The sequence below is a fragment of the Myzus persicae genome, unplaced genomic scaffold (assembly GCF_001856785.1).
Source record: "Myzus persicae strain clone G006 unplaced genomic scaffold, MPER_G0061.0, whole genome shotgun sequence".
Classification (NCBI taxonomy): domain Eukaryota; kingdom Metazoa; phylum Arthropoda; class Insecta; order Hemiptera; family Aphididae; genus Myzus; species Myzus persicae.
In genome coordinates, this window is record NW_019101136.1 from 243,613 (window position 1) to 257,593 (window position 13,981).

Here is a 13,981-nt window from a genome sequence, read left to right on the forward strand (position 1 = left end):
CCCCGCACCCGCAGCTCTGTGCACGACCAGTCGACACGCGTCAAAACGACGTACGTCACACTAGCCCACCCCATATCGAAGTTTGGTATTTTCTGGTATGTAACTTTTAATACTAGGTACATTTTTATGCATTTGTATGACCATCCCTGCCACTTGTATGCCACTTGAAATAGAACTATAACGAAAATTGGAGGGGCGGGCCGGTGAGACGTCACCCCATCCCGCCCACAACTCAAATTTGGAATTCACCTGTGCCATCCAGGACGCCCTATCGTAATCCCTTATTGTTGCCGGACATTCCGTCCGAACAGCTATTCACCCGCCCGACGTTTTTCCGTCCCCACGATGTTCGCGGTACTTTGCGTCATGGTAATCCATAAGAGCCGCGTGTTTTTTTCACGCTGGAAGACGTTTTTTGTGCCAATTTTTGCACTCCGCGGCCGCTGGTGCACGCTATAGCCGCATGACGTGTTTCTCGAGTATCGTGCTCGCGTGCTTCTGCCGGCTCTTTGCTGTGTTTTTTACACTTGGTGTATTATTAAATTGAAATTAAATAAATAGTCAATTTTTACAAACTTCAACAAAAACTTCTATTCCTATGAATTATTAAAATAAATAAACTATTATAATATACCAATTTCAAGCTTATCTCTAAAATAATTTAAATCAATATAACTTTTGAAATTTGAAATTAAATTAAAATCTTAAACAAGTAAATATAATATAACGAATCAAATTTTAAAACTAATATTATTTTATGAATATTTATAACACAATGAATTAATCATAAAATTAACTTTATTAATTTTGAGAAATTAAAAATTTTAATTGACCCTGATACAAAAGGTACTAAAAATATTCTTTTACAATACTATTAACTTATATTTCTATACATTAATTTTTACCAAATACTGAAACTCTTTGTAAATAAATTACTTTTTTTAAAAATTCAATAAAAAAAATAATACATAAAGAATTTAACTTGAATAAAGTTTAACAACATCTCATCATTATCTTATCTTATTATTATTATTTTTTTTATCTTACTTTTTATGATAAGCTTTAATTTAGATATTTAACTATATTAAAAAATCTTTCTGAATACACTTTCCATTATATTTACTTTGTTACGACTTGTCTTATTTTTAATAAGAATGACGGGCAATATGTACATATTTTAGATCTTTCTTCATATTAATTAAATAAATAAATTTACTATTAAATCCAATTTCATTTTCCTTTTGATTTTCATTTAAAATCCATAAATACAATTTAATGTAACCCATTATGTACTTATTTATAAGCCACATCTTGATTTAACATAAATTATAAAAACAGATTTTTAATTCCTGACAGAGATATATGAATTATTTAAGATAAGTCAAATTAATCGTATATTATCAATTAAAAAACACGTTCCTTTAATAAGACTAAAATACTAAATTACCGTCAAATTTTTTAAATTTAAAGAACATAACTATTAATTTGGTATCTAATCCTAGTTTTAAATAAAATTAAATAGAATAAAATAATTTTAATAATAATAAACCTATACTTAATTTTACTTTAATAAAAAAATTAAATTACAAATTATATTTATGTAATAATAAACCAAACTATTTTATTTTCATATTATGTTTAACCCCAACTGCTGGCACATATTTATTTTTACTTAAACTAATAATTAAATCTTAATTTCTTGAATATTTAATACTGAAAATTATTAGAATCTTTTGAGAAATTATTAACAATCAATGAATTTCACGTATTTTATTTTTTTAATAAAATTAATTGTTTATGTATAAAATAATAATAATATGGTTTTATACAATTAATATAACGCATGGTTGTTGGGTGATAATTTATTGAACCAGTTGACTCAAATTTGGCTACCAAACGTCGAATAGTCGACTCAGCAGGACGGTTGTGTCGAGGATAAAAATCGCGTAATGCGTGGAAAGTTTCTCTAACGGAGCACTGATTTTGGTAATAAAATTTAATTTTACGCACACTTTGTTCTACACTATAACCGTTTATGGTGATTTGGTATAGGGTACTGAACAATTCGCAACAATTATGCAGATAAGGCTTTAATGACATTCCGGATATATCCGATCAAAGTTCGAATGTCTCTATTTAAAAAACCGTGTATAGTATTTATTTTAATTAATTAAAAATCCATAAGAATATGATAAATAAATTTAATTTACTAAATGTACCCCCTAAATCATTGACAATTTAATAATAATTATATTCAAATTTTTCAAACAAACTAAAATAAAAATTGAATAAATAAATTGAATTTTCTCTATTTTAATCTCCTAATTAATAATACAAAATGTATTAATTATATTCTGATTTCTTACATATTTTTTTTAATTTTTAGCACATGATTTGGATTGACCGAATTGTTCAAGCCAATTTGACCCTTAATACTTGGCTCTAAGTTAAAAATTGGATATATGACAGCCATTATTCAATTTTGAAAAATAATATACAATAATAACCTAACCTAACCTATATAATTTTTTAATTTTAGGATAATGTTTGTAACTTTATTTTTTTCATGAAATGTCATAATTTCTATGCAAAAATCTTCGCTTCCTTTAGGGCAACTGTGTTTTAATTTTAATTGGTTATTTCTGGATATCAAAAAGTAGAAATCAATAACCAATATTATTTGAGCACTTATTAGACACTTATAAATTATAATAAATCACAGACTGATTATGAACATCATAATAGACATTTTTAATCAAAAAACTTTTGTACTATATATTTTTCACTATTTTGAATATTTATATGATAAAATATCCGTAACTTACATTTTGAATCAGCCTATATATTATACACTAAATGTATAGATAAGTATTACTATAAAATGATTTATATATTATGTATAACATTTAAGCTATATAGATGACCTTATATATGAAATATGTAGTAAATCAAAATGCTATTCAGTTTTAAAAGTATAATATATTATATATAACTATTGTAGTTTGAAAAATCATAAGTTTTTTTTAAACTGAGTTAAGTTAATTTTGTTTGCTATCTTAACTTAAAACTTATCGAGTTCAATATTTTTTTCGTTAACTTTCAACTGAAGGCAATTTAATTATAATTAAATTAACTTGTAACAGTTAATTATTTTCATTGAAATTGTAAATGATTTGCCTTTTGGATTGTGAATCAATCATATTGTTTGATTATTAATTATATATTTGATTTAAAAGTCCCGGACCCGTTGCTATGGCGGGTTACTGGGGTGATTGTGACACATCCGCCACTGATCATATTTTTCGACCTATTAATTTTCATGCAACATTTTATATACTGTATTATTACTTCATAATATTATATATATTACATTATTAGCTATAATAAACTAAAAACTATTGTTATTATTTTAGTCGTCATGACGACGCACAGTTAAAATAGTTTTCCATATAGTGAGGAACCATACACAATTTATACAGAGTATAGTTTGTTAAAGTATATTGGTACGACCCTTCTATACGTGACGTCTATATTAAAAGGCAAATTTAAATATTTAATTAATCATATAAGTATCTTTACTTAAAATGTTTTATAAAATTAGGTTATTTCCTATTATAAACATTTTGATAACGAGCAATGTACAATGATATACATTCGATATCTAGTATAGTACTATTAATATCATTCTTTGTGAAACAAATAAAAAAAATAGTAAGACTTAACAAAGCTTTCTGATTATTTGTAAAATATATCGATAAAATTCGTAATAAAAAGGATTTTATATAATCAATGTACATATGTTACTTGAAAATAAGTTTCAACAATAATGAATCCTAAACATACAACATGTCAATTTTCGATAGAAAAAATATAAGCATTTCTGGAATTTGAAAATATATCAAATATACTAAATGGCCTGTATATCGTATAATATTACAATAGCATTTATTTGAATATTTAAAAAAATGTATTATACTTATAAAACTGTACTAAAACATGTATCATATCACATATATAGTCATACTTCAATGATTTACTTTTGTTTAATGACATTAATTTTTTTCGTCTTGAATTTTTAATGCGTCATAATAATAGCATGTATTTCATTATTTTACTGTACTATAAACAATTCTAAAAAACCAGAAATATGATTTATAACTCATACCTCTTATACATTATGATTAAACATAACATAACATTCTGTACAAGAAAAAATAATATACTCCCTTATTTTATTTTCCTGACAACCCAAAGTGTATAATATTATACATTTGTCACAAATAATTTTCACTCCGTTAACTGAAATTGTTTAGACAAAGGTACGAAAAACAGGAAGTATGGTCATCATATAAATTCAAATATATAATACATCTTCTATATAGATACTATTTTTAATTTTTTTGATTTTTTAATTTTGATTTCGTTTTCTGATTTTATAGAATTTTTATTTACTTTTATGTAGGTAATGTTTTTATACTTCAAATTGTATTGGTTTTAATAAATTTGTGCTAACTATTTTTTGTGTAGAATTAAGCTATATACTTTAAAAAATCTGTATTCGGTATCATACTATTTGTGTGTGCGGTATTAGGTTATGCATTTTGTGAGGTATTGGGTGATGTTTGTGTGGTAATAGAAATCGCAGATATTGTTTCATCGTGCAGCGTATAATTATTCCAAGTTGACATTCCAGTTGATACCGGAAAAAAAAACACTGGAAAGTGGTGTAGCTAAATAGCCTATCTAATGCGCCGTGACTTCGTTATTAATGCTATAAACTGCAAAATATATTAAAAATAATATCTCATTGGTGCGCGTTAGCAATTATCTATTACCGTGAATACCCAAAATAAAATTACCCAATTGTTGTACGAATTCCGAGAATAAAAAGCATAGGAATCTCGTAGAAAGCGTGCATATTATCTAAATTCGGTGGCCTATTTCATACAAGAAGTTGGTAATATTTTCTATGTTTTTATGTACTTTTATATCAAATTCTACCATTTTATTACAAGAACTGTGCAGTTGCTTCTTGAAAATAACTATAATTTAATTTTTAATTTTTAAAAATAATAATTTTTCGTAACTAGATATCTATAGGTGTTAGTATCAAGTTATAAGTTAGTATTAATAAAATCCAAAATCAAAACAAATTGAAATTGTACTCTATAGATTAAATTATGTAAAATGTTTATTAAATTGCTCATTAAGGTAATAATATAATCGTTGTACCTATGTAAAGGTTTTTATAAAACACAATTAAAATATACTAATTGATGTAACAAATTTCTAAATGCCCATATTAAAATACATACCTATTCATTGTTGTACTTTAACATTGGGACGTGGTGTAGTTTCCCGGTCGTAGGCCTCAGTCACTAATATTATGCTCAGTTGAATTCAAGCATCTTCGGGCGTCACTAGTTCCCGGATGGGTAACCTCCCGGGCTTTTAGTATGATGAATCCTCGCCCCACATACAGGTAACACGCGTTCCGAACCAACCGTATCCAAGCCGTATACAAATAAGCTAATAACCGTCCGTCACCCAATGGCCTATGTTCCCAAGGGCCGAATAAATAAAAATGAATAAATAAAAGTACCTACTATAGAAAACAAACACCTGTATTCAGTATTCACGAAGATATAGGATGCATGTGATTTGTCTTTTATCAGCTGGTTGTCTTCCAAAGCCAATTCCTTTGTATTTACCTATAAGTATTTTAATAATATTAAAAATAACAATAACAACAATACCTATAATATAGGTACCACATACACCGGACGTATTGAATCGTTTTACCGAAATCGGGGGTAGAACTTCGAACAGAGATTTATGTAAAGTGTAAATCTAATATTCACGTGTAAAATATATTATAATATATACATAATACGTACGCGCATGTTTGTTTTGGTGCACTGTTGAAAATTGGAAGCATATTCCAACTGTATACATACAACAATAGTATAGTGAGTATATATCATCTCTAATATACATGCAACGTTGGCATCAGAAATTCCACTAGGGATTTGATATCGGGGAGGTTCAATAACCCTCCTGGGATCGCGAACGGGATCGTAACAATTCGGTGCCCGTCCCTCCCCCCTTCCCCTCTCCCTTATTGGATTACACGCGCTCGCGTGCCCCCGAGCACGAATATGCTTCAGCGTTCGAGCGCTCAGCGACGCCATTACCACAATAATAGTCGAAAGAGAAAACAATTCACATCTCTAGCGAATTCGACGTGACTCTTATATCGTATCGTCGACAAATACGTTGTACATTTATATATATATATATATATATATACTAGCTGGACTACCCGGCTTCGACCGAGTGTATTTTTGTTTTTTTCATATTTACAATGTATACTTACTTATAACTTCCGAGTATATAACTTCTCGGAACAATTCTTATCTACCCGAAGGACAAAAATGATAAGTTGCAGGTATAGCCTGCGGGCCGCCACGAGTATTGGCGATGAATAATAATTATAATTGTTAATTGCCCCGCTAAAACGCAACATTTTTGAAAATCCTTTCCGGCGAAAATGTGAGAAGAACCTCTATTCCAAATTTCAAGTTCGTACGTTGCGCGGTTTTTGAGTTACAGCGATCGGTGACTAAGTGGTATTTGGATTTTATATGTATACATACACTCGATTACTATTTACCACAAAAACTGAACACGCCTGTACATTTATTTGTGTTTAAAAGCGAGCATATTATACAGTGCACTGCAACAGATCTGTGACCTACACTGAACTAGACTGTTCGTTTTTAATATACTTAGATATTATTATAGATACGCAAATCTCGGAGATTGTATTTTTTTGAGAAAATGTATAAACAGTTTGTGAATAAAAAAAAACGTTAAAAAGATTTCATATGTGATGGCATGCGCGGTTTTCGTATGATATTATTATATGCAGTAATAATAATATTACGTGAACTCACGACCGGCATTGTCGTCATAGTGATAAAAACGTTTTTGTCGTTTTTTTTTTTTGTAAATTAATATTTTGTTTTATCTCATTTAGAATTAGTAGTAACATTATGAATTTATGATATACAACGTTATTGTCGATTATCGTTATTTAGAATTAAATCGAATTGGACTTTAGATTCTGAGTGGAGTGATGATGATGATATTTCGATGATGTGTGCTTTTTTGTGCTGTCTGGAGAAACTTTTTATGCGAAAAAAATATTTCGATTTTCTTTTTTTCTAATACCTTTTCAGGTAGAAAAATGAATCTAGATGGTACTTACTACTTTGAGAGGGTCGAAAACTCAAAAGTAAAAAATCTGTAGTACTTTATACTGTTTATTATCCTAATGACAGGAAAAAATAAAAAAAGCTGTCATTTTTACGCAAACACAAGTTTTTGACAAAATCGATTTTTTTATCTACTTTAATTCAAAAACAAATAACTGTAGTAATACGTAATCATTTGTATTAAAATTTTCTATATTTTATAGATTATAATAATTTTTAATAATGAGTATAATTTTTAAAATATTTTTAAGCCATTTATAGCTATAAGAAATTTTCGATTTGTATTAGTTTAAAAAAAAAAAATGTTATCGATAAAATAATTTTTGTTCGATCATTGAAAATGTAATACAATAAGGTTCCTCGTGAGTTGCTCATACTGAAACAAATCTAAATAATATTTTTACCCACATTTTTTGATCGCCATTTGTATGAAAAATTATACAGGTACCTACCTATAATATTTAAACGAAGAATAACGATTTTTGTACAATTTTTTTTGTAATTCCAATATTCAATTATATTTTTCGCGGGCGTTTAAAATTTTCGTTTATTATATTTTATACACACAATGATACATTAACCTTTAGATAAATGTTATATTATTACCTATTTATACCACGAACCTATTCACACTATTCTACGGTATAGGTAGGTATTAGTTCAATAGTTAATAACAATTGTAAGATATTAATAAGTACATATATACCCACTATTACAACAATTTAATTAGAGAGCTTGAGTGATTAGCTCCTTCCGTTTTGAAATTAGCATCCTCATAATTTATGCAACGTGTGATTAATTAGGTCTTAAATACTCTTAATTGTATATTAATACATGATATTATATTATGCACAGCACAAATAATCATTTTCGATTCTGAGTAGAACGATTTAAGTGTGTTGATTTTACATTGTGTGTTTTTTGTTTTCCGTGTACACGATAAGTACTCGAAATAACTCTCCGATTTTCAACTTCAGTAACTTTTCTGGTAGTCTCATAGTGGATAAAGTTGGTGCATTTGATAGGTCAAAATTGGAAATTCTTTGAAGTTTTCAAAGGAATAGGGAAAAACAAAAAAAAATTCACGAAAAATGGTCAGTTTTACACAATACCTACATTATTTGACGAAACCGATTTTGTTTTTTTTCAGTGTTCCTAAGGTAATGCAAATGAAAAATAACCGTAGACTCGTATATATTTCATGATTTTTTCAAGTAATGTTTGTACATATTAATGTTCTCCGTACTGCAATTTTCAGAATATTTTTACTCTTTTCAAGCTATTTACGGGCATGAGAAATTTTCGGTTTCTATTAGTTAAAAAAAAAAAAAATATTGTTGATAAAATAATTTTCGCTTGACAATTGATTAAATATGGCCGCCATGATCAATAAACTTGACATGTAATTCGAGGTTCCTCATAAGCTATTTTGAGAACTTTCTGGAGTTTGGAAAATAACAGGCTACCATTTGGTAGCAATTTCAGTGTTGTTTTTTGCAGGGTAGAATCTAGAACAAGTTTAAGACATTCTCTCTGCAAGATGTTTTAGTTCAACTTATCCTATATTGTCAACAATAATAACATAATATAAGAACTTTAGCGGGGTTGGTATGAGAGTTTTTTTAAGGTAATTCAGTTTTTAAGTGATCATTTTTAATTTATGCAATACTATATATACTTACTAAAAACTTTGAACCATCGTAAAAAACCCACGTGCCAAGATAGATAATGTTCTTAGCATCAATTTTCATAGTAAGTCGATTCACTCTAATTCTTAAACTAATGGAGCAAAACGTCATCTTCTGAGCGTAAATTTGGTATGTCAAGCAATTGTAAGACGGAGACAGCTATAGAGAATAATATCGGTAATTATCAGGCATACAAAATTAAATGCCTTTAAATAAAACAATGTATTTAATCCAATATTTTTTAAAAATATTTGCATATACATTTTGAGTTAAGTATAAAATAGGTTGGTATTACCATTATTTTTGATTTAATTAAGTTTTGTGGCAGTTGAGGCAATACCGTCAACATATTATATGGACTATTATTAGTTATTACTTACTCAACAATGATGATAGGAATTGGAATAAAGATTTTTAAACTGAGTTATTAGTTATATTGGTTTATTTGTTTTTTAAGATTAACAATGAAACCACCGCGTTACGTTTTCGAGTTATAATAATATTATTACGGCCTATTGTTATAACAAATCGCAACAATTTACTAACACTGCTCACAAGTAATATCATTGATTATAAATTATTTATAATCAATGGTAATATTAATAATTAAATATTCATAATATTAGTTCATCACAACGTCCTTGCGTACTAATATTACGTTTCTTTGTTGTCTCGTAAATCGAGATCAATAGTTTTCGTCTTACATTTCGATACTACTGTTAAAATTGTTTTTAAACGGAATACGGAAATATTTGCTCTTGTACAAGTGTACAACAGTAAAACCATCGAAATATAGCCACCCTCCCCTCCCCCCGCTCGTCGTGTGTAATACTTGTTTTTTAAAATCAATTTTCAAAGATTGAGTGAACACAGAACAATTACCGCGGTTTTGAAGTTAATTTCGGAAACATCGATTTATTATACTTTAACGAACATCGATAGTAAAACATCGATAGTACGTGCGATGATAATATTGTTTTGAAAATAAAATTGAAAATATTGTTTCCTTATCATTGTCACACAATTTGTTATTTATAAACATTGGACATTCCCCATTCGCGGGTTTTCGATTTTGGATTTGGTCACTATTTCTGAGTCAAATACTGACGATTTACGACGAACATCAACGGCAATATGGATTTCGAGGAATCATTCATCAACGCTCAGGATTTCGACAGTCTCGTCCAAGTGGTAAGATACGCTTGTTTTATCTCTCGGCTCGGGTCGTTGCAGGCCGTCGCCGTCGTCGTCAACAGCGGTCGGTTTCGATGTCGACTTAATAATATTATTATAATATTCAACGATATGACGATTCGATTGCATTACAGGAACAGGCGCAGGAGATGAAAGAGAGCACCACTACGACTCCGCCTCCAGTCGCCAACAAACGGGGACGCAAGCCCGGAAAGAAGTCCAGCGACAAAGTGGACATCAGAGCCAAACTAGGTTAGGTTCAAACCCTGCGGCACCTAAACATTGGCCTTTGTTATTTACTGTTTTTTTTTTCATACAACGTTAGAGAGGAGCCGGCAAAGTGCCCGGGAGTGTCGGGCAAGAAAAAAGTTACGTTACCAATACTTGGAGGAGTTGGTGACAGACCGTGAAAAGGCGGTCATATCTCTGCGACAGGAACTGGACAAAGTATATTATTATTTTACATACATCATGTTACGTTATAGTGTTATTATTGAATGCACCGGATGACATTGTTGTGAATGTCTTGTTCGGTGTCTTGTAACATTGTTCGTTTATCCATTGTTCACAGTACAGAACATGGTGTGTCGAAGTTGATGAAGGCAGGATTCCAGAAGGTTTGCCGGGGCTCTTGGACGAATTAGGAGCTGTGAAACAAGAATCTGCTGGCGGTGTACTTATCATGTAACATTTTATTATTATTTTTATTGTTTGTGCCATTGTTTCCATTACATAATATGGGTTTTTAATTTTTTTCTGAAGATTTTCAATTTATTATGTTAAAATATTTAATATTACAAGTATATGATAATGTTTTGTTTACAAATAATTAATATTTGATATTTAATCTTAACAAGTAAAATATACTTTACTTATTCATGGTTTGTTTTTTTTTTATTAAAAAGACACCTTTATAGGAACTACTTGATTACTAACTAGCAAGACCTTAGGCATTCATTTATGAGTAAATCACAATGTGGCATACTTACATAATAGGTATTAGTAATATTTATATTGTACAATAATACAAAATACATTTTAATATTCTATTATGGTTTTATGATATATGAACTATGAACAAAATGTCAATATTGCCATTTGTTAATGTCAATGTCACACTTACAAATCACAAAAGTATTCACTATCATAAATTAATAATAATAATAACAATTAATAATACAATGCTATTCAGAAATAAACCCATGGACTAATCACATTTTTTTCTTTTCTAATTTGCAAAATAAATTATAGCCCAGAATTTTTCTGTGGCGAAAACAACAAATTTTACTCCCACTGGCTGCCACAAAAAATGGATTCAATTTTCGAAAAAAGTGGTAAAGGTATTTATCACGATTTAAGATAGTACTATCATTCTATCTAATCAAAGTGATTTTTTAGATAACACTGTTATCACAAAGTCACTAACCATAATATTGTTTTAAAAATTGATTTCAAAATAATTAATTATTTGTTTTAAAAACTTCGTGCTTTCGTAGTTCGTGTTCTATTCTGTCAGCCCACCGTTAGTAATAAGTGGTATTCAACGAACTTCAAACTGTTCCATATAAGAATATTTAAAAACTCGAAATCAAAATGAACAGCTTGAAAAATATGTTTAGACCTACGAAACCAATTTCTAAAAATGTTTCATTTAAACCGGACGAACTCATATCAAACAGTCAAAAAGTTAGCTTACAATGTTTGAAATACTTTTACTCTTCCTTTACAAATACATGATAAATTAATCCATTAATCGTATGTTTCAGTTGATGTTGGAACTTGGTATTATCAGACAAAGTGCCAACGGATTATACCACTTACTGCCTCTTGCTCAGCGGTCTTTAGATAAATTGATTTCCATCATAAATAAAAATATGATGGATATTGGCGCTCAGAAGATTTCTATGCCCGTATTGATACACAGTAACTTGTGGAAAAAAACAGGTTTGTTGTACCTATTAATTTTCATTGATTTGAATATAAGTACCTACTATACCTACTTTCTAGCTGATTGTCACTGCATTAATGAAAATAATCTTTCTAAATTTTGATGTTAGTTCTATTTTTATTAATTTACTGTGTCCCGTTAAAGAATTGGTATCAAGTTACTTTATAACATATTACATATGTTTTTCTTGATAATGTATAAACTATACTATTTATATTTAATTCACAATGTTAATGATTCAAATTTTAAATAAAGACAGAAATGATTTAACTTTTTATTTTTTGTTGATTATTATAGGTACATTACCCTGATTTTAATTACTACAAAGTGTAACAAATTAAAACATACTGACTTTAAATTAGTTATAGTCAAATATTTAATTTTATCACTACTGTACAAGTCAATACTTTTTGTAATAGATTAAAAATGTCATAAACAAATAATTGTATTTAATACTACATTGCATTGGTATACTATTGATACCATTGGACATTAGTATTAATGCCCTTATTAAATTTGATTTTACACTATCAAATAAATATTATACTTTTGTATTTTATTTTTTACAATTGCCTAACATTTGATTAATTTGTTTTAAGGTCGGTTAAACAAAAACATTGAAGATTTATACATAGTGAATGATCGCAAAAGCAAAGAGTTCCTACTAAGTCCGGTAATACATATATATATGATTAACTATATTATATATTAGTGATTTGCAATATATATTTGTACAGACTCATGAAGAGGTCGTTACTGATTTATTTAGTTCAGATCCTAAGACGTACAAGCAATTGCCTTTAATGCTGTATCAAGTTGGCACAAAATTCAGAGATGAGATTAGGCCTAAGTTGGGCATTATCAGATCCAAAGAGTTTCTTATGAAAGATTTGTATTCTTTTGATAGAGATCAAACAAGTGCTACAATTACATACAACAAAGTTTGCCAAGCCTACGAAAAGATATTTAAGCGCATTGGTGTTAAATACATAAGAGGTAGAGGAAGATATTATAAATAAAATCATGCAAAACATTAATATTATGGATTTGATTTTAGTTGAAGGTGCTTCAGGAATGATGGGTGGAAATCAATCCCATGAATTTCATTATCCGGCCGAAGTTGGAGACGATACGTTATTACAGTGTAAGAAATGTGGTTTTGGAATGAACAAAGAAATGTCACCAGAGTTGGTCCAGTGTCCCAAATGCTCTAGTACTGACATTGAGTTTACAAGGGCTATTGAAGTAGGCCACACTTTTCAACTCGGCACATTTTATTCAAACGCCTTGTCTGCCACATACTCGGACACAGATGGAATTCTGAAACCTCCATATATGTGTAGCTATGGTTTGGGTGTTTCCCGAATAATTGGTGCATCTGTGGAATGTTCGAGCACACAAGAAATAATCCAATGGCCGCGACCATTGGCTCCGTTTACTATTTGTATAATACCAGCCAAAGAAGGCAGTATTGAGGAAAACACTTCTATGAACAATATACACTCTCTTTACAATCATTTTACTGAAATATTTGGAGACGATATTATTGTTGACGATCGAACCCATATGACTATAGGCAAGCGATTAATTGAAGCAAAAAAATTAGGATTTCCATTTGTGGTCGTTATGGGAAAAAAAATAAACGAAACTCCCTCTCTGTACGAACTGTATGAAGCTAATACAAAGAAATCAGAACATTATGAACTAAGTAGTTTAATTAATTATTTTAAGCAACAATGTTTAGACAAAATTTGATTACTATTTAGTTTAAAGATTCCTAATTACTATACTAATTAGTTTTAGCAATACCTTGTGATAATTGTCTATTTTTTTTTTTAAATACATAATATTTTCATGTTTTGTTGTTAAATGCA

At 29.1% G+C, this 13,981-nt stretch overlaps 2 protein-coding genes across 3 annotated transcripts; both read left to right on the forward strand.

Moving 5' to 3' along the window:
- The first annotated feature begins 9,954 nt into the window (after window positions 1-9,954).
- LOC111027902 (cAMP-responsive element-binding protein-like 2) lies at window positions 9,955-11,038 on the forward strand. Its single transcript, XM_022306401.1, has 4 exons — window positions 9,955-10,156; window positions 10,294-10,411; window positions 10,485-10,606; window positions 10,731-11,038. Exons 1-4 carry the CDS (start codon window positions 10,100-10,102, stop codon window positions 10,845-10,847), a joined length of 414 nt encoding a protein of 137 aa, XP_022162093.1. The 5' UTR covers window positions 9,955-10,099; the 3' UTR covers window positions 10,848-11,038.
- Window positions 11,039-11,138: 100 nt separating this feature from the next.
- Window positions 11,139-13,981, forward strand: LOC111027901 (probable proline--tRNA ligase, mitochondrial). 2 transcript variants are annotated; one of them, XM_022306398.1, is made up of 6 exons: window positions 11,139-11,499; window positions 11,656-11,845; window positions 11,926-12,103; window positions 12,707-12,780; window positions 12,845-13,103; window positions 13,165-13,862. In XM_022306398.1, the coding sequence occupies exons 2-6, from the start codon at window positions 11,753-11,755 to the stop codon at window positions 13,860-13,862; spliced, it is 1,302 nt and encodes a 433-aa protein (XP_022162090.1). In that variant the 5' UTR covers window positions 11,139-11,499; window positions 11,656-11,752. The 2 variants fall into 2 exon arrangements, with proteins under 2 accessions (XP_022162090.1, XP_022162092.1); XM_022306400.1 differs by lacking the exon at window positions 11,139-11,499 and having other exon boundaries at window positions 11,555-11,845; window positions 13,165-13,981.

What these genes read in the sequence shown, in the direction of transcription:
- LOC111027902 (XM_022306401.1), top strand. Translation starts at nt 10,100, where the DNA reads ATGGATTTCGAGGAATCATTCATCAACGCTCAGGATTTCGACAGTCTC. An exon ending in TCGACAGTCTCGTCCAAGTG is followed by an intron (nt 10,157 to 10,293) that starts GTAAGATACGCT and finishes ATTGCATTACAG; the next exon opens with GAACAGGCGCAGGAGATGAA. An exon ending in GGACATCAGAGCCAAACTAG is followed by an intron (nt 10,412 to 10,484) that starts GTTAGGTTCAAA and finishes ATACAACGTTAG; the next exon opens with AGAGGAGCCGGCAAAGTGCC.
- LOC111027901 (XM_022306398.1), top strand. Translation starts at nt 11,753, where the DNA reads ATGAACAGCTTGAAAAATATGTTTAGACCTACGAAACCAATTTCTAAA. An exon ending in TAACTTGTGGAAAAAAACAG is followed by an intron (nt 12,104 to 12,706) that starts GTTTGTTGTACC and finishes ATTTGTTTTAAG; the next exon opens with GTCGGTTAAACAAAAACATT. An exon ending in AAGAGTTCCTACTAAGTCCG is followed by an intron (nt 12,781 to 12,844) that starts GTAATACATATA and finishes ATATTTGTACAG; the next exon opens with ACTCATGAAGAGGTCGTTAC.